The sequence below is a fragment of the Cottoperca gobio genome, chromosome 16, assembly GCF_900634415.1.
Source record: "Cottoperca gobio chromosome 16, fCotGob3.1, whole genome shotgun sequence".
Lineage (NCBI taxonomy): Eukaryota > Metazoa > Chordata > Actinopteri > Perciformes > Bovichtidae > Cottoperca > Cottoperca gobio.
This window is the reverse complement of record NC_041370.1, coordinates 10,980,014-11,000,740: the sequence shown is the minus strand read 5'-3', so window position 1 is coordinate 11,000,740 and position 20,727 is coordinate 10,980,014. Positions and strand designations below refer to the sequence as shown.

Sequence of the window (20,727 nt, the reverse complement as noted above, 5' to 3'; positions counted from 1 at the left end):
TTAATCAAGTGCTGACTTCAGTATTTCAGGTGAAATTGGTCCTCGTGGTTCTGCTGGACAGAGGTCATATTTTCCTGCTCTCTTAGTGCTGTTTATTGCCTGTATTTGGGAATGCACTCTTAAGACATTAATATTTTATGCTGGTGTGTGCTGAAGTGGGCCGTTGTATGAATTAATGTATATGTGTCTTTGTGTGTATATGTGTGTGCGTGTGTTTGCAGCAGGTCAGTTATTGTGTGTGTGTATGATTTAGAGGTTCCATCATAATAGGAAGTGATTTACGGTAAAGGCTGGAGCACTGCCCTGTCAGACACTGATATTGATCACAGCACTGCTGATGGAAAGCGAGCAACTCTCTCTCCTTATTTTCTCTCTCGCTCTTACTCTGTCTCTCACTCCCTTTTTACCTCAACCGCATTTTTTTAAAATACCCCTTTTGCCATCCTTCTCTCTAAACATTTCTATGTTTGTTTTGTTTCTGTTTCCCTGTGTCACCTTTTGAGACCACGGCTTGTTTGTCTCATTTAGACCCAAAACAGAAAGCCTGTGAACACTCATACAGTGATGCTGCCCACTCATCACAGCGGAACTTACTCCCCTACTGAGAGAAACGTTACATCACAGGAGTTCCCACGTTTAGAGGATAAGTTTCCATGAAGCCTGCAGCTTACTGCGTGACAACCGGTCATGGATAAAAATGTGTCGTCCGCACACACACACACACACACACACACACACACACACACACACACACACACACGCACACACGCGTACGCACAAGCTGCCACACATGCACTTTCATCAGCATTTGGTTTGATGCCGAGTCATTATTCACGTGTGTGACATTGTGTCCTTACACCGTCCTTTTCCATAATTTCTTAACCGGATGTGGTGCAGAAAGTCCATCAGAATGTCGACTGCAAGGAAACACTCAGTAAAATCCTGTTTTTAGCTTTCCAGAGAGTGAAATAGCCTCCACCAAGACAGCTCTGGGCAACAGTTTGACATGTGTGGTACTGAATAAGAATGAGAGTCTTAGATCCGTGCAATAGAGCATTGTGCTGTGTGACATTCCTCTGTTTTCTCTAAACATCTTTGTACTTTATGAAACTAAAATATCAAACATTTCCTAGTTTCAGTTTCTCAGGTGTGAGGGTTTGCTGCTTTTCCTTGTTAATGTGATCCTAAATTTTATATTTCTAGGTTTTGGACTGTTTGTTGGGGACAAACAAGCAATTTGATGACACCCCTGTAGCTTTAAGAAACGGATGTACATTAATGAAACGAATCGGCGATTCATTGATCAGTCAATTGATAGAAAATTAATCTGCAACTCTTTTTAATAGGAAATTAAGTAAATTATGAGGCAAAAAATCCAAAGATTTGGTGGTTCCAGCTTCTCAATTTGGAGTATTTGCTGCTTTTATTTGTTTTATATCATTGCACATTGAATATCTTTGGAGAGTTGGACAAAACAAGACATTTTGGGTCTCTTAGATATTCAATTCAATAAATTGTAAAAAGAATCAACAGATTAATTGATAATGAAAATAATCCTTAGTTGGAGCTAGAGTTGTCGATCGACAAAAACATTATTGGAAACTATTTTGATAATAGATTAATCGTTAATATAGCGATTCACTGCTCTTCTTGGTCCTCTACCGCTGTACCGCTGTACCGCTGTACCGTTGTACCGCACTCCTCTGTGAACTGATCCCCGCTTGACAGCCACACTGATATTGTTTACAGATAGCTTTCATGCCAGACAGATTAAACCCAGTTGATGTGTGTGTGTGTGTGTGTGTGTGTGTGTGTGTGTGTGTGTGTGTGTGTGTGTGTGTGGGTGTAGGAGTGGGAGGTATTTTAGCTGAATAGGCCAACATTTGCTTTTTTGGCCTCCAGTAACAAAAACTAGTTCTTTCATTTTGATCAATGACTGACTCTGCTGCTGTGCATTTGTTTGTGTTTAATTGTTGCCATGAGCAAAAACGACAGGTGTTTGTTTTTACAGCTTAAGTTGTTGTCTATGTATCTAGAGCTACAGTACATATTATCGTTATTATCATCCTCTCTGAGCAGCCTTCTCAGTCTTTGCCTCGAGGTAATGTTTGGCAAAACACTGTGAATAATAGCACATGTTGGGGTTTTGTTATAAAGCCATATGCGTTGTGCTTTTTCGACACGTTACTTGCTTTTCAGATATATTTTCAGATGTGAACATTTTATTCGGTTGGAGTTGTCCCCACAATAATTTGCTAGCAGCTGTATGGATGACTGTGTCTGTTGGACGGTCTGTCTACCACTTTGGTCCAGACTGAAATATCTCTGTAACTATGAGATAGATTGCAATGAAATGTTGTATTTCCATATTCATGGTCGCTGAAGGATCAATCCTACTCACATATCGGTCCCCTGACATTTTCTCTAGCACCATCATGAGGTGAGAATTTCAGTTTGTTAAATATATTTGTTATGAGTAAACGCATAAAAAACTAATGACATTCCCATCTGCCTCAGCTGTGCTTTGTGTTTAGTGTTAATTAGCAGATGTTAGCATGCCAACACGCTAAACTAAGATGGGAAAATGGTAAACATTACATCTGTCAAGCATGAGTATGTTAGTATGCTGACGCATTTACAGCCTCACAGAGACAACAACATCAGTGTTATATAATTTATTGCAAATAAAGAATGTTTTCTCATACTAACAGACATTATTTTATCTTGAATATAAAATATAACATATAATATAATACATCTTTTTTGTATGTTTCCCTTCCATCCATCCATCTGTCCACCAGACTCTAACTAATTATCCTGTTCAGGGTCATGCAGGCTGCCTATCCCAGCATGCACTGCACAAGAGGCAGGGTAAACCCCTGAGAGGTTGCTATCCTATCACAGAAATGGCAAAGAGAGATTTTGTTTAGTTAAAAAACCAGTCAAATGTGTCCTGCAAGGTGTAAATAATCATGCATATTAATGTTGAGTCATTGGTTCTAAATGTCGTATTGACACGAGCCACCCATCTGAAGTGTGACAGTCTATAGAGAGGAAGTCAGGAGGGGGTTGGTGGGTCATGGGGTCTTTCTTCCCCCTCTGTCTTTGTCTTCCTCTTACTCCTCCATCACAGCGGCCTGCTACATTTTACCATTCATGGGACTAGAGTGAACTGAAAATGTGTAGAGGGTGGGGGGTTGCCTCTCTTTTTTCAAATCATCCTCAACCCCTAGCACGCACACACACTCACACTTACACACATGTCTCCACCCTTGATTGCCCCCACCTTCCACACCCACTCTCTATTCAGCCGTGCCCCTACAACTCCTTTACCCTGCCCCTCCCACCTGCTCTCGCTGAATAATAGATGGTGCTTTAAGATTAAAGACGAGTGTGCACGTGTGTATGTTTATGTGCGTGTGTGTGTGTGTGTGTGTGTGTGTGTGTGTGTGTGTTAATGGTTTCTGGCTTGTCCATCGAGAGTTGAAAGGGAAACATTCAGACGATATACAGTATGTGTGTTACATATAACTGCCTTTCCACGAAAGTACACACAAACAGCAGAGTCAGGCACGTACACATTTTTCTGCATTGCTACAGAAGGTTGATTAGTGCAGTAGGGAAGCTTTACACTGTTGTGTATGTACATATATATACACATTAGTCCGGCAGTGGCTCAGTCAGTAGGGGCTTGGACTGTGAGCCACAGGGATGCTGGTTCAAGTCACCGACCCGACCTAAAGAAATGGAGTGTGACTGCTACTTGGAGAGGTCCCAGTTCACCTCCTGCCCTACCGTGGTGCCCTTGAGCAAGGCCCTGGACATCCTCCTTCCCCCATCACTCCCATTGCTCCCCGGGCAGCTGTACATTAGCTGCCCACTGCTCCTAGTAGTAGACTCCTGGTACTAGGATGGGTTAAAAGCAGAGAACAGATGTCACTGTGTGTGCTGTGTTTCATCCCTCCGATTCTATCTATATGTGATATAGATAAGTTTGTTGTTTGCTCATTCAGCAGGAGTCATACCACTAAGTGTAGGGTGGAGTGATATAATCCCTATCAGAATAATTGTAATAATATTTTCTTCATATTGATATATTATATAATACATACTACATATAGACAGAGAAATCATTGGCCACAGTTTTGGTAATCAGCAGAAATAACAACATAAATTCAGCTTGAATGCTTACCACCCTACACTTAGTGGTATGACTCCTGCTGAATGAGCAAACAACAATTTACTAACAAAGCATTGACCAGGCTATTTCTTATCGGCTACTATTGATCATACTTTCATCACTTTCATTAAAAAAGCTATTATTCTATCACATATATTCAACAAACTGTATTTTTTCTGATGACAAACGATAAAAGCTGGAAGGTAGGAGCTTGACTGTGCTAAAGAAATAGTGAGGGAGTGAGCAGAGTGGACATCTGTGTGATTTTGTATTCATACAGTATGTAGGTTATGTATGTATGACAATGTGTGAGAGCAGACAGGTGGCCACGTCCATGTGGGACTAGAGAGTTTCATAACCTCTTCAGTGTTACGAAACAATCCGCTGCAGCAGCATAAAGAGAGGAGGGCTTCTCCCTCTCCTCATGTGCGATGATGACGCTGACAGACACTCAGTGTATATATTATTTCTACTACTGTATCGTGTCAGCTTTTCCTGCATGCACACAAATACTTCATTCAAATCTCAGGGTCAATTGCAGGCAATGCTGAATGCATATTATTTGTGTTTGCGTGTGTGCGGATGATAACATTAGTGAGGAGGGGGCTGGAGGGGATAGACCACAGAGATAACCATGGAGTCCCTGTCTGTGACTATGTTAGGCAAGAAGCTAACCAAACATCCCATGGTTCAATGGTTTGATGAATGTGCGCATATGTGCATGGGCAGGAATGTGTGTGTGAAGAGGGTTGTTCTTACAAATCGCAGTCGACAATACGATGTGAAAAGCTGCTGCAGAGTCTTTGTGTGTGTTGTCATGTTGGGCCTCAGGTGCAGAAGAGGCGCGTAAAGTGTCGTCTTAATTAGAGATAACAAGACTGGATCGACAGAAATGAGGCTCAGGCGGTAAAGGGGAGGATCGAATATTTAAGAGGAGGGAACTGAAGAGAATTGATCAAACAAAGAAAGCCACAAATCTTATGTTTCTTTATTTTCCGTGATCTTCCATTAGTTTAATAAGTGCTGGATCACCTTTGAAGGCCCTGTCACACATATCCGTATGGCAGAAATGTATGCCGGCGTATACGAAATATCGGCAATACGTTGATCTAAATTAAGGGTAAATTGTGATCATTCGAATGACGCAGACGACACGCCAGACACACGGCCCTGTCACACATTTCCGTATGGCAGAAACATATGTATGTATATGAAAAATAGCTCAAAATTTGTCAGAGTCCAAATACGTCCAACTTTTCCACAGCGGTGTTGTAGCTGACGAATACATAACAAATTATTATACGTATGTCAAACATTGATAGCGTATCACTTACCTATTTAAAACGTATCAGAGCGTCTGGACAACGGAGCTGGAAAAGTGCCATCTGGTTCACGTCATGCTGATGCTGGAGAACGGCTAACATGTACTCTTGTCGCAGCCTCTCAGCATCCTCCATGCTCTCTGATGATGGGTTGATGTATTCATCAAGACGTGCTGTGAAGAAGCGAGGATATCTGTATACGTTCACTTTTCCGATCCGATGATTTCTTGCAAACAAAGTTATATTTACACATTTACACTACAGATTTGAAAAGACCTTTTAACTACTTTACAGCTAGCTTGATGTAATTATTATTTATGTCTATTATACATTTCTATTATCAAAGAACCAGACATTTTCTAAGATCTTGCTCATTGTTTGTATTGATGAGTTTCTTGCCCATCCAAGCGTTAGAAGTGCTCTATATGCTAGTTTAACAGTGTCTTTGAATACAATTAAATGAGGTTTTTATTCAGGAAACCCTGACGACCAACACATCTCCTCCTACATGTTTTTAAGCAGCATAGTGGGAGAAGTCGCTGGTTCTAAAAGTATTTATTGCCCAACAATTATCTCTTGTTCACTTGCAGGACAAATGAGTGCATCAAAATGGCATTCAGATGATGCCATGTCCATGTTGACTTTGTCTGACTTTGAGTGAACTTTGACTATTTGATTCCTAAAAGGTTAGTAGGCGTCCGACAGCCTTGGACCGTGAAAGGTGCTGATGCTGTGGTGTTAACAGTGCGCGTCCCTGTGCTGTGTGTGCGTGCATGTGTGTATTTATGCGTGTGTCGCTTGTACGTACATGTGCATGCAGCCTTACATCTCCACATGTATATGATTTAACTCTCTCTCATGTCCCATTCCAAGATAATTTATCTTGCTCCCTGCATCCTGACATTGATACAACCCAACTCTACTATTCTCCTCCTTTTCCACCTCCATCTCTGTCTCTCCCCCGTTTCCAGGTCTGTAATTTATTGCGAAGAGACGTGTTCTGATTTACTGCAGACTTAATGAGAAAAACACAGGTGATGTGTGTGTGCGTGTGTGTGTGTGTGTGTGTGTGTGTGTGTGTGTGTGTGTGTGTGTGTGTGTGTGTGTGTGTGTGTGTTTGTGTTATAGATTATAGAGAGAAAGAGGGATACATCGAAATAGTTAAGGATGAAGAGGACAGCGAGAGAGATGTGTGTATGTCCTTCATGCACCCTTGAGTCTTGGTGGGTGGGTTGAGAAAGTGCAGGAGCTAGGGAGAGATAGAGGTGTATGTGTGTTAGTTTGTGTGTTTGTGTGTGTGTGTGTGTCAGTTTGTGTGCATGCTAGAGGGAGGTAAGTACTTGAAAGGAGTACCCTAAAAAGAAAATAGTCTCCGCTTCCTCTTTTCCTCTTTTCCTCTTTCCTCTCCTCTCTCCATCCTTATCTCCTGCTTTCTTCTTCTTCTTCTTCTTCTTCTTCTTCTTCTTCTTCTTCTTCTTCTTCTTCTTCTTCTTCTTCTTCTTCTTCTTCTTCTTCTTCTTCTTCTTCTCTCGCCTCAGGCAGGGCTTCTTTCTCCGATCTGTGTGTTGTCTGATCACACACTCGCACACACTTTAGCTTTAGCTATCACATTGGGAATTATGTTTTTGAGTGGGTCTGTGAGAAAATGCAGTGCTCACAAACAATATATTACAGATTGTGTTTGCTAAGTGGCTCAGCGCCACATCCAGTACTGTGTTTATACAGTATGTCCTGGTAATATAAGAGAGTGCATGTTTCTGTGTGTCTGAGTGTGTTTTGCAGTGTGTCAGGAGGGTGGATACAGATTAATCTTATGAAGATGAGGTGAGCAGGGTTAATTTAGAAGAACAAACAGCAGCATGGATATTTGCAGTAACAGCGTGTAAATATGTTTGTGTTTTTTGAGGGTGTGTTAGTTAAGACATGTCACACTTCAGAGGCACTGCACATTTTATGCAGCTTTGAGAACGGATAAACAGTGCTAAGTTTAGATTAAAGGACATATTTGAATCTGTTTTAAAACAAAACTCACACACCCATATGTAAATTGAAGCAGTTTTTGGTCACATGATTCCTCTTGTTCATACTTCCCATTAAGAGATCAGAGAATGTTGCTTCAAAGATGGACAAATCGAGTTTGTATCTTCCAATGTGGCTTCTTAGTCTTTTTAGTAAGAAATATTCTATACATGTTACTATCCCTCCATTGCAGCTCTGCAAAGGAAACAAAAAAAAGGGAATTTGCAGTAAAAGATACCCACTTGATTTGTCTAACTTTAGACTTTTTGAGTCCAAGCAGCAACATCCAATGCAGAAGTGCCTTAAACTTACATCCTCTCTAATATCCAGCAGGGGGCGACACCACTGGTTGCATAAAGAAGTCCGATTTTATAGAAGTCTATGAGAAAATTATCCGACTTTTCACTTTTCAGGTCGCTACCACAACTTGTCCAGTCTGGGTGTTGTCCGGGTTTTTGTCTTACAACTTTAACCCTTTCATAGTGTGTTTTCAGTTCATGAAAGTTCATTGTAATATTTTGGTCACCTAAAAATGTCTTGTTCAGCACTCGCTCCACCCTCTGGTGTCAAACTCAAGGTTTTAAAACTGTAGTCCTCAAACCAATGGGTGACTTCCTAGTGACTACATCCACTTCTCAAATACAGTCTATAAGCCTTATCTTAGCTTCAGATGTACTTTAGAATGCATGTTCGTGCAGAATGCGGACTTCTTATTTTGTCCCTCATCACTTTTATTGGGATTGTGTCTGGATGGGATCTCTCCAGGGCCAGTACGCACAGACAAAAACCAATAGCAACCAAAAACAGTTTTATGGTAATCCATCCAATAGAAAAGTCAGGGGATCACCAAAGTCAGTAGGACTCATCATCCGACCACAATGAAATATCATGGCAATCCATCCAATAATGTTTGAGATATACGTCAGTCTGGACTAAAGCGGTGGACATCATCTTAAAAAATGTAAAAGGATTTGTGTTCTCTTTCTCCCCTTCTCCTTATATTCCTTATATTTACTCCCCCTCTATCTCTCCCACCCCTCTGCCCCCCTCTTCTGTCGAGCAGTCTCGACTGAGTATGAAGGATTAGTGGAGACAAAGACAGATCCAGGAGCCGACTCTCGCTGAAGACAGCGACAGAAGGAAATACTGTTGTTCTCTCAGCAGGAAAATATACTAATGCCCCTCTAAAGACTTTTGTCTATTATAGATTACACATTTTTCTCTGTCATGCTGAATAAAAATCAATAGAAATGATGGTTTACTGTCACGAGGTTAACTATTTAACCACTGCGCAAAGTCAATAGATATATTGAGAGCAGATTTACCCACACACACACACACATAATAATGTTAGGGCATACAACAGAATAATCTTATCAACTGAACATAAAAAGTAAACAAGTCATGATTACTTGCACATGGCTCCAAAAGTCTGTCTCTGTTGACCCTGTTTACATGACGTGGAGTTCACTAACAATCCACATGTTGTCACAGATACAGATCTGCATGTTCTCCTTCGTGCCCACAACGTCCCCGGTCACTGCATAATTCAGGAGTCAACTCTATTGGGCTTGTATGTTGCGTGCTGTAGACCCAACTGCATAATGGACCCAACATTGCAGAGAGCGGGAATATAAGCTGCTTGCTTCTTCTTCTTTCTTCTTTGTTTGTTCTATGAGCATCAATATTTCTTGTTTATGAGTGTCAGTATTCCCTGTGAAATAAGAGGAGGGATCCCAGTGAGTGTGCCGGAGGAATTGCTTGTCTGATAAGTGATTGGAGAGTGAATGAATTATAGCCTGGAGACCTTTAATGAGGCCTCAGTGGGAGGGAGGGAGGGTGAGGCTTGAAAAGGGGGTGGTGGGCAGGTGAACGCAGCTGCAGCTTTCCCCACAGAGAAACCTCCACCCCCCTCTCCTTCTCCCATTCACTCCTTTTTCCCATCCTTATTTCTCTTATCCACCTTATTCTATCTTTCAGTTGTATTTTCCATCTTGCCCCCCCCCACCAATCTTTGGTGCACTTATGCCGTCTCTTTCCTCAGCACTCCCCCATCCTCATTACGGACGCCTGACACTGCACATGTTCAGTCCTTTGTGTGGCGGTGTCCTTTTATTACCGGGTTAAATGGCAAAAAATCCATATATGGAGCAGAAGTCTATTTGATGACTACAGTGTGCAGATGAGTTTGGACGTTTGGATGCATCTGATTAAAAAAATTCAAGTGTGCATATATTTAGGTGTTTTGGGTGTATTAAGAAGGGTCTTTGAAAGACACTAGATTGGCCTGTGTGAAAAGCAATGAAAAGCCTGCTACCCCAACAGTTGTGCCAATCCACGCACGCACGCACACACACACACACACACACACACACACACACACACACACACGAACACACGCAAACACAAACATAAGTCCTGCCAATCTGTCCTTTTTGTGCTGTTTTTCATCCCAGTGTCACGGCGGTGCCTGGCGACACAGATCGTGAGGGGAATTTCAGACCACACGGAAACTTGGTTTGTGTATGCACGTGTTTGTGTGCATGATTCACCTCAGGAGATCAAACTGGGTTGCCACAGCGGATGTCTTCGCCCAGAACAACAAAATGTTTAAAAGGAAGGATGAAGTTTGACGTGACTGACAACCAGATGCTTTGGCTTCTCACTGCTTCAGTCAGTTTTTACTTCCTGAAGAGCCACTCGATAAAGTGAAGCAAGTCTTTTCAGAACAACATTTTCTCAACTGAAGCAATGTCAGTGCTTTTAGTTTTGTGTGTGTGTGTGTGTGTGTGTGTGTGTGTGTGGGGGGGGGGGGGAGCTGACTGACATTAAAGTGTAGATAAAGCGAGAGAGGGATGTGATTACTATGCAAATAGCTGTTCTAAGTTGGCTATCAAATGTTGTAAGCTGAAAGTGGAGCGTCTGCGGATCCTCCTCTGAAATCTCCTCCAGGCCTGATTGACAGCTGGATTGCTGCACTCAAACAGATGTTGCCGCGGCGACGGAGCCAAGAAGGCTCTCCTCCAGTGAAGTTGGAAGATAAGCCGACTATTTAGAAAATTAATGAACTGAGAGAATGAGACAAAATGAGCTGGAGATGTAGGTGCTGTTCCCTTCGTTGCAGCCATACATCTGGCCTGCAGAGACACCTTTAGGTTCCAGATGCCACACAAATATGTCTGACATGAGAGAGACAACTTTTGCCGCCACACGTGTGTTACTTTAAGCCTTTGAACGGTGTAGTGATATGATAATGTATTGCATTTATGAAAATCTATTTCTGTCCTTCATCCCTTTTTTCTGTTTATTCTTGTTAATGAAGTCTTCAGCTTCGTTTTTACAAACCGCCTCCCTCTGATCATCATTTATGTTGAAAGTTTGCAGCATTTATGTCCACAGAGAGATAGATCACATGCAAACAGCGCATGAGGAAGTCTGTTTGTATTTCTGTCATGAAGCTACAAAGAGGTCGCTCAATGTTGTACATTGACACATGTGTGTACGCATGTTAACAGGAAGAGGGGGCTGTATGCATTGGTTGGGGGGGACCTCTACATTTGTGTGCGTGTCAGTGTGGGGGATGGGGTCGAGGCTGAGTTTGCGTCTTTGTCTGTCAAATAAATTATTTAAATCCTGTAACAATTAAAGCTGAAATCTGTTATCAGCGTCCTCCATTAGAGGCCTGTGTGTCTGCCTTGCTGCCTCAGTATGCTCCTCGCTTGCTCCCCCTGTCTGTACTCAGCGTGGGGCCGGATAAAAATCACAAGCTCTGAATCTTAAACACACATCCCAGCAGAACAAAGGCTAACAGCGCGCGCCTGTGACCCAGGGACTCTCATGCACACACTGAACGTCTTCATCACAGGAGTGTGTGAATATTTTGACAGCGCGGTTCTTTTTGATGAAAAAAAATGGATAAAATGTTACTTGTCTCAAGAGTCATGGAGAATTTAATTTGCAGGATGTTGTTGAAAGTGATGTGATGTGTGAGGTGTGTACAATGGGGGTTGCCTGTGAGCTTCATGGTAGTGCATGATGGAAAATCTGTTAGGGCCTGATCTCTTTATTCACACCTTGTGCCTTCCTCTTTTAACTTTCACCACCTCTTTCCTTTCCTCTGTCTCATTATTCCCCCCCTGACAGCCATTCTCTCCCTCTTTCCATTTTACCTCCCTCCCTCTCCTCTTTCCCTGCATTTTTTTTTTTATCTCTGTAGCAAACTGCCCATTAGTCATTTTAGAGAGCAGCCTCATGTGCGTGTGTGTGCATGCTGATGTCAGGGTGTTCATTTGAATAATACACGATATATAATCTTTGTAAAACTTTTACTTCCTTAAAGAAAGCTCAGATACTATTTGAAAAACACACCATGTGTCTGCCTTACTATGAATCTTTAGTGCTCAAACATCTGTCCTTTTGTCAAAGATATCACAGTTGATTAAATTGTTGATGTAAAACAATAATATATTAAACCCCAAAACATTCAATTCACTGTAATGTAAGCAGCTCATTTCTTATTATTAAGATCCTTGTACCATCAAATGTTTGTGAAAAAACCACTATCAAAAATATTTGCAGTTTAATTTCATGAATCAACTAATTGATTAATCTTTGCAGCTGTAATATTTATACAACCAAAAGTTCTGTGTTGAATGTGATCCTCAAATTCTTGTAACCTTTTTCTTTTCTTTAGTGAATCCTATCAACACAACTAAAATGTTATTTAGTATTTTTTTCATGCATTTTTTTCAAGGCAGTTTTTATCCAATTTTATATATCCTGATTATTGCAGTGACGTCACACTTTTACCCACATTTTCCCTCCATCACTGTGCCTTCAACTGCTTATGTTACGCTAAGAAAGCGGCTGGTTTGTTTGGTGGATGAATAAGGTGAAAATTCATCCCACCTACTTCTCTTGTCGATGTCCGACCCTGGATGTTAGGAAGTTGGAGATGAATGATGGTTCAGTGTAGCGAGTGGCCTGGTCAGATACCGCATAGGTCTACTGTTTCGGTTGCACATTTTTATCACAGTTCTTGTACTCTGACAAACAGTGTTGCCAGTGATAGTTGTTTTGGAAAGTATTTCAAGACCGCTGATTCAGCAAATCTAAACTAAGTTGGATCTGATAAATATGAGTTTGTTTTCCTGATTGTACGGTTTGATTTTTATACTGCTCTCTTCTGATGCAAGGCTTTTATCACTCCTTCGTTGCTTTATGTTAATGTGTGTGTGCGTGTGCGCGTGCGCAAGTGCGTGTGCGTGTGTGTGTGTGTGTGTGTGCGTGTGTGTCCATGTTCAGGTGAACTAATTGTGAGATAAGCGGTTAAAACCTTTTCTAAAACAGGCTGAAGAAGGGACAAATCCCCATTCATATGCCGTATTACTGTGTGTGTGTGTGTGTGTGTGTGTGCGCGTGTGTGTGTGTGTGTGTGTGTGTGTGTGTGTGTGTGTGTGTGTGTGTGTGTGTCTCTCTCCACAATAGCTCATTCATCTCTGTCTCAGATTGGGACCTGCAGTGTGTATCTCCATTGGGATTCTTGGGTCCAACTCTGCTGAGAAAGCACACACAGAATGATTTCCTCTTATTTATGCCACTCTTTCTCTTCCTTGCTCTCTCAATTTATTTCCTGCCTCTTTCCTATTCTGCCTGTGTCACTTCTTTTACAACTTACTGACCTTCACTTGTCCTTTATTCCTCAGATAGACACACACACACACACGCGCACACACACGCGCACACACACACACACACACACACACACACACACACACACACACCAGACATTTGCTCGAAGGCTGCGTTTGTATAATTGTGTTTGTGTGAGTTTGTATGCTGGAAATAGCCTCGTCCCTGTACGCTGTTCATAATTAGCCAGGCTGATGCTCTGAAGCTCTGTGCTGCCAAGACTGAATACAATCATCCTATAAAATACAATAACGCCTGCATATCTGAGTGACACTTAAAATGAAAATCACACATTTTCTGACTTTAATTTTCTCTTTCCTCTCTGTTCCCAGCGATCTGCTGTCTTCAGGCTATGTGGAGAGGCATTTGTCAGAAAAAGGGAAGACTGTCGTCACCAATGTAAGTTTCTGAAAATCATCTCTCCAAATGTTCACTCACACACTTTCATTATGACTATTTGAAGTTAGAATAAGAGCTACAGTGTTTTCATGGCGCCACGGTCTTGACATTAAGGCTCTAAATACCCCTGGTGTTACCATGCAATCTGTATCTAGTTATGTGGATAAGGATAAATGCTGAATGCAGAACACATTGCGTTCAAAATGCTTTTGGATCAGCCACACCACATCTGGAGGTGGTCTGCTTTGAATTGTAAACAGATCTCAATCCCTCAATTGTTCGGAGCATTTTAACATCTTTGAGGTCATTGTTTTGGTTTTACCACTTCCCAAATGTATTGTTTTGATTCACTCACACTCATTTCAACCACAGCAGTCAGAGAAAAAGTTCTAATAAATAGACTGCACATGACTGACTCAGCACGAAACAGCAGACAGACAAAGTTAGCAACTAGCTGGTGCAAAGAAAATGGAGCATTTAGCAGTTAAAGAGAATCCTGATCCTTTTTAAATCTGCAAGTGCAATCACTATATATGTCTCGATATATTTCCAAAACTATTAGAATTATGTCAAAATACGATTGTGCCAAGCTGAAGCCTCATCATCTCAGCTGTGCATTTATTATGTGCTGTTACATTGGAAATATTTTACATGCTAAATCTACATTTGTGAAAAGCAGAAAACACTTTAAAGGTAAAAGACTGTCAGATGTATCAAGACAACCTATCCATATACAGAACCCATGTTAGTAACAGTGTGTATTGAAACAGGGTTCAGTTTACTAAGGTTGGAGATAGACCATACGCGATGGCGTTATGTTTACCTGACTCCAAAGACACAGCAGAGTGGCTGAATCGCTCCACTGAAGGTTTGTTCTCAGCTGTAATTTCCTGCAGACGCCACAAGTTCTTCTCCCTCCCTGATCCTTTTATTGGTTAATCAATGTCTTACTTTGCACACGCAGATAAATCCCCGCCCGTCCAGTCTTTGTACAGCTTAGATTTCAGAGGGCCAAAGTGGCCTAAACCTTTAAATAACATGAAATTAAGATGGCTGTGATAATCCTCTGAAATCTGGACTTCAGTTACAGGACACCCACTGAGGCGTCATGTTATATTACATAAGTGGGGGGATTATAATGCTCAGGATTTTCTCAGCTAAGCAGCAGATTAGTAAAATATTAAATACTTTACAGAGAATAATCTAAATTATTACACCACATATTGTATGATATAGTCACTTGTAATGATAAAACTTCTTATAAAGCAATCTTCCTGTGATCTAAAATCTTGTAGAATATCTAGAATCTGTCTGCAAATACTTTTGTCATTCCTTTTTAAATAGTGGGAAGATAAAGAGACACTTCGCCTCTTTATTAATGGCTGCTGTTCAGGAAGGTTAACACGAGACAAGCTGCTGTTGTTACTCTGCTCAGTGTAGAGGTTATAAGCCATTGTAACACAGCAGCTGCTGTAATAAGTCTACCTCAGAATCCTGTACATGTAGCACATAAATTATATCCTAGTTAGCATAAGAAATCATTTGTGCCCGTCGTCCCAACACTATTAAAAACTGATGAGCGATAACAGATGAAAAACATTATACACGGTATAGCGTAGCGTTATACATAGTAAAGTTGCAATTAATATAATATAATGAAAAGATATTAATTGTCGCGTTTAATCAGACAATATAACCAAGCAAGTATAAAACAATATAAAGGAGTTATATACGCCATATACTGTTTAAAACGTATAACTGTATATTTAATAATTGGGTTTGTTATAGAGTACTTTAAGTGTTTGAGTGTATTGGCTTAATATGGAAACTTCCATCAGCAGTATTAATCTTCAGCACTGCTCACAAAGGCCTGATACAACCAGAGATGTTGCAAAAATATTGATAGAGTACGTCAGTACCTCCTCCTGACAAAATCTCTGACAGCTGAAAAATGTTTATGCCATTAACATATTGCTCAGCCCTGTGCTGTGTGTACTACACGAGTGGGAAGTGGGGTATTCTTAAAAGCCTGAATGCTGTACATGCAAAAGTAAAATGATATATGTTGTGCAATATCCTGATTCACCATCATCTAAAACTTTCACTGACATTCAGAGGGCAGTGTGTCCTACTTGATTACCAACTGTCTGACCTCCACCCTTTCATTGTGCATTGTATGGCCCAGATTAGATGATCAATCACTCTTAAATTAGTCTAAGGAGAGCACAGATCTGAACAAATTTAGCAACACACACACACACACACACACACACACACACACACACACACACACACACACACACACACACACACTCTGAGGATGTACCCACAGTGCAGGGTTTTGGGTGTTTCTTGCTTTGATGAGAAGTGGAGCAGAAGGTTCAGGGCGACAGGGGGAGGAGAGACGCTGGGATAGTAGAGCACAGCTCCACTTATAAATAGCCCTCTCTGTCTCTTCATCTAACACTCGTCTCTTTACCCAACCTGTCTCTCTTCATCTGTAGCTCCATTTAGCTTTATCTACCTAACTTGGACAACTTGCAGCCCATTCATACGTTACATCTCTTTGTCAGTATATATTCAATCTTTGCTCCCTCTTTTGCCAAAAAGCACTGCTGTTAACTTTGCTTTAGTCTTATTTGTGTTATTTGTCTGTTATGATCATAGAAATGATAGCTAAAACTGACATAATTGGGACTGCAAGAGAGCAGATAATCTCAATTTCACTCCAATAATGATAACAATTTATGCAGAAGAGTTCATCATACATATTTACATTCATGAGGACCCCTTTTCACTACATTAGCTCTCTAAACGCTAGCTTTAAAGTATGTGTAACTCCAATTCCTGTAATCCTGAAATACCACACATGGCCACACCTGTCAACATAACTTTAGTTTCTTTAACATTTGTTTCTCATGGTTTGGGCTAGCCTTGCCCTTTTGTACCAAATTAAGGTCTTATCTTAGTTGAGCACAAAGAGCTGCTGTCTCAGGCTCCATACTTAACACACAAACAAAAGAGTTGTATCCTTTATCTCATCTAACTCACGCCATATTTTCTGAGCTTAGAGTGGAAGAATTTGTATTGACTGCTCAGAGCCGGAGAAGTGGACGTAGCGCTGCGTTGCTGTGCACGGCATCAGACTGTAGAGAAGAAATTGATCCTCTGATAAAAGCTGCGTTTCCTCGGGGAGACCGGCTTCCTGCCTAATGGCTGTTAGGCAGCGAGAAATGGACCAGGAAGAGATGGCCTGCAAAGCACTTAGACACTTAGACATCATCCACGTCTGTAGAAAATAAATGTGTGTTTACGCTTGTAGATAAAGGCACACGCGTATAGACAGACAGGAGATAGAGAGCAAAGACAGACCGTGGGAGTGGTTGACGGGGAGTTGTGACAGAGATGGAAAAACTTTTACAAGTGACCGATGCTGCGGCTCACGATTGTGAATAGAAGTTGGAGGACAGAGCAGTTAACACACAGATGGTAGGATGTGAATGGGTTGAGCTCAAAGTGCAAAGTACCACACAAACACACATTAACACACAACACATGCACATATCTACTCCAGATCATACTTGTTAGCAAATGAATTCTGTGTGATTGATCGCTGTGAACTCATTTCCTGATGGAACATGGTAATGAAAGCAGCAAGTGGGACATTTTGCTCTCTGATTGAGTGTATGAGACATTTTAGGAGGCAACCATGTTGTTTGATCCTAATCTATGAGTGTTTGTGTTTTGCTCACAGGGAGGAGAGCACTGCTACTATCAGGGGAAGGTCAGAGACATCCCCCTCTCCTTTGTGGCTGTCTCCACCTGTCACGGATTGCAGTAAGTACAAATATTATGTGATTCTATATGTGTGCATGTGTGTGTTTATCAGCCAATATTGCTTCCTCTGTGTGTCCAGGTCCTCGGCCAGGCTCCCATTTATCCATTAGGTCAATGTAATTAGTTTTAGCAAGCCTTTCTCTGCCTCCCTGTACTTTTTGCTATCATTCACACAGACAGGTTCTGCTCATGTCTTCTCTTCTCTTGCTAGCGTTGGTATTTTTAGAGTTTGTGTTCTAAAGCAGAGAGACGGGTCAGAAACAACGCCTTCTGGGAGAAATGCATGCACACTGTAGGCTATATGAGTTAGTATATGTGCTAGTCTGTGTGTGTGTGTGTGTGTGTGTGTGTGTGTGTGTGTGTGTGTGTGTGTGTGTGTGTGTGTGGGTGTGTGTGTGTGTGTGTGTGTGTGTGTGTGTGTGTGTGTGTGTGTGTGTGGGTGTGTGTGTGTGTGTGTGTGTGTGTGTGTGTGTGTGTGTGTGTGTGTGTGTGTGTCTATATGAAGAGGAGAGAGACACAAATGTATTCTGTGGAGCTGAATGTCATTGTGTGTGGACAATACGACACTTGCATAATCAGGTATGAATAATCAGGTATAACACGTGCGCATGTATTATAGTTTTTCACATTTTCTGAAAGGAAACAGTATTTTCCCAAAACATAAGATGAAAAACTCACTCTCTTTTGGCTAAACTTCAGACATTTAACACGTGAGAGGGTATTTGTTGCCCTTGCTGTTTTTTACATTAATTATTTAGGTGTAAAAAGTAATTGCAAAAAGAAAGAAAGTACAATTTAAAATACTATCGCTATCTGTAACCAAGTATGGAAAACAGTGCTAAAAGAAGCTCCTTGTCAGTCTGATCTACTGCTCATTCAATAACAGGAATCCTTGTATTCATTTGTGTTAAATTATTCATTAGTTAGTTATACTGACTGGACATTTTCATAATGAATATCAGTGATTTCACTCAGAAAACAGGTAGAACAGCTTTGTAATAGTCTGTTTTTGGTGGCAAATTTAAGGTTTGAGGTGCAAAGAGCACTCTAAACCTCATGAAGTATAGCACCATTCACATCTGCATGTTGTTGGCAGTATGCACTATTTTCATCTAATTATGCCTTTCAGATGTTTCTGGAAACATTATTAATCATTCTCGATCCGTTACACGTCATTAAAGCTTGATTCAGTCCAATATATCTTCCTTGAACGTCAGGCTAAATAAACAAAAATAATCAGTGCAGAGAAGTAAATTCATCTAATTAAAGCAAATGGGTGAAATCAGATTGACACTTGCTGAATAAGCTAAACTAAGGTCGGGCTTTTAATAATGTTTGCATATTTCATGTGATTGTGGCAACATGTTGGGAAATGTGTCAGCACAGCAAATTATGCAGCGTCGCACACACATTAATGAAAAGTAAGACAAATTAATCAGGCCCTGAACAAGGTGAATGTGTTGCCCATGCAGTACATTCTCATATATAGGATAGAAAAGGATATAATGTGACGTACAAGATGAAAAGTGTTTCCTGCAGACTTCTGTTATTTCTAGTATGGCTAAATGTTGATGTGTGACTTCTAATTATTCCAAATCAAGGATTCAGTGTTAGTGTAGCAAGTTATAATACTGCTGTCATGTACAGTATGGATTTTTTTGTTGTAGTATTTGTTGCAGTAGTACAAGAAGCTGTAGTATGCTATTTATAGATTCATTTGATTAAGATCTCAGGTTTTAGGGTTTTAATTTCTGCTTTTGTTAATGTGGAAATATACACACACGCTGATTATAAAGGAGACAGAGACACACCCATAGAATGCCCTGCACGCACTAGTGTGTGTGTGTGTGTGTGTGTGTGTGTGTGTGTGTGTGTGTGTGTGTGTGTGTGTGTGTGTGTATGTGTGTGAGAGAGAGAGGGAGAGGGAAAGACAGTGAGACAGAGGGAGTTGAGGGAGTGCACAGTGGTGTCGAGGGGTTAGACATTAGAGGCTGAGTATTTCCCTTATGCTGAGTCAGGTATTTATCCTAATATACATCCTGCTCTCTCCTCTTTGTCTATGTCTCTTATATATAAACACACACACACACACACACACACACACACACACACACACACACACACACACACACACACACACACACACACACACTCACACTCACACACACACCCTGAAATCCAATAGGGTAATAACGGTACACGGCAGGATAGTGCTCTCAGCAGACAGTTAAGCATTGCCTCAGGTTCCTGTTTAGAGCGTCCTCCATTATTCTACATTTACAACTGAAATGCAAAACCTGATACTGATTTAAGAAATGATCAGCCTGAACATTACATTCTTTCCCAGAAAGGTTTGAATGTTGAGCCAGTTAAAATCTGCTTTATATCCAGAACAACAAACTTCATCTGGGAAAACTTTGGATGTTCCCTGTGGAGAAAAATGATGTGGTGCAGCTTTAAAGCGTGAGAGTGAAGCAAACCATGAAAGTTGTGTACGAACAGCTAAACTATGAGCTGAAACTCGTTAGAAAAATCTGCAAAGCCGAGGTAATAATTCTCTTCATTCGTTCATTGATCCCTTTCACATTGCCACATAAACATTATTAGAAAAATCAGAGTTGCTTTAAGTATTTCTCTATAACAGTTAAATTCATGACCATATAAACTAAAATAAAAATGAAGGTTAGGAAAAACATTGGGTGTGCTTTGATCAGATTTGATTGACATTGGCAATAACTGCAGCGCCGGTTCCCTTCTTGTCTCAGCAGAATGAAAGTGTTTGCTAACAAAGGTATACAGAAGGAAGTCAGCATCTTGTTTCTTTTATAAACTGCAATAAGTGTAACATTCTGCTCCATTCTGATATACATTGTATTTATAATATATTATGTAAAGTTTTCCAAAACAATGCAGGGAAAATAAAACGGAACAAAAAGGTTGAAAATGAATATACACATTGACCTGTGTGTGTGTGTGTGTGTGTGTGTGTGTGTGTGTGTGTGTGTGTGTGTGTAATCTGCTGTAAGTGCAATGTTGGACCTAGAGTGTGTGTTGAAGGTGATTTTAGATGTGTTGAAGGCCAGTAAGAGGTAGAAAAAAAAGGCAGATGGAAGAGAAAGACAGAGTGAGTGTTCCTGCAGTGTTTACCCTCATGACTTTACAGTTTGGCCTGACCAATCTCCTAAAAGCTTCATGTAAAGTTAATTAGCGCAGATGACGTCCATTTTTGTGCACACGCACACACGCAGTCGGACAGAGACGAGAAGACCTTCACCCTGC

The 20,727-nt window shown here is 40.9% G+C and overlaps 1 protein-coding gene across 1 annotated transcript in view; it reads left to right on the top strand.

Moving 5' to 3' along the window:
• The window catches only part of adam22 (ADAM metallopeptidase domain 22), a 59,744-nt gene that overhangs the window by 4,678 nt on the left and 34,339 nt on the right, over window positions 1–20,727 (top strand). Inside the window, 2 exon segments of the mRNA XM_029450642.1 lie at window positions 13,545–13,611; window positions 17,366–17,448. Coding sequence (XP_029306502.1) covers window positions 13,545–13,611; window positions 17,366–17,448 — 150 coding nt within the window.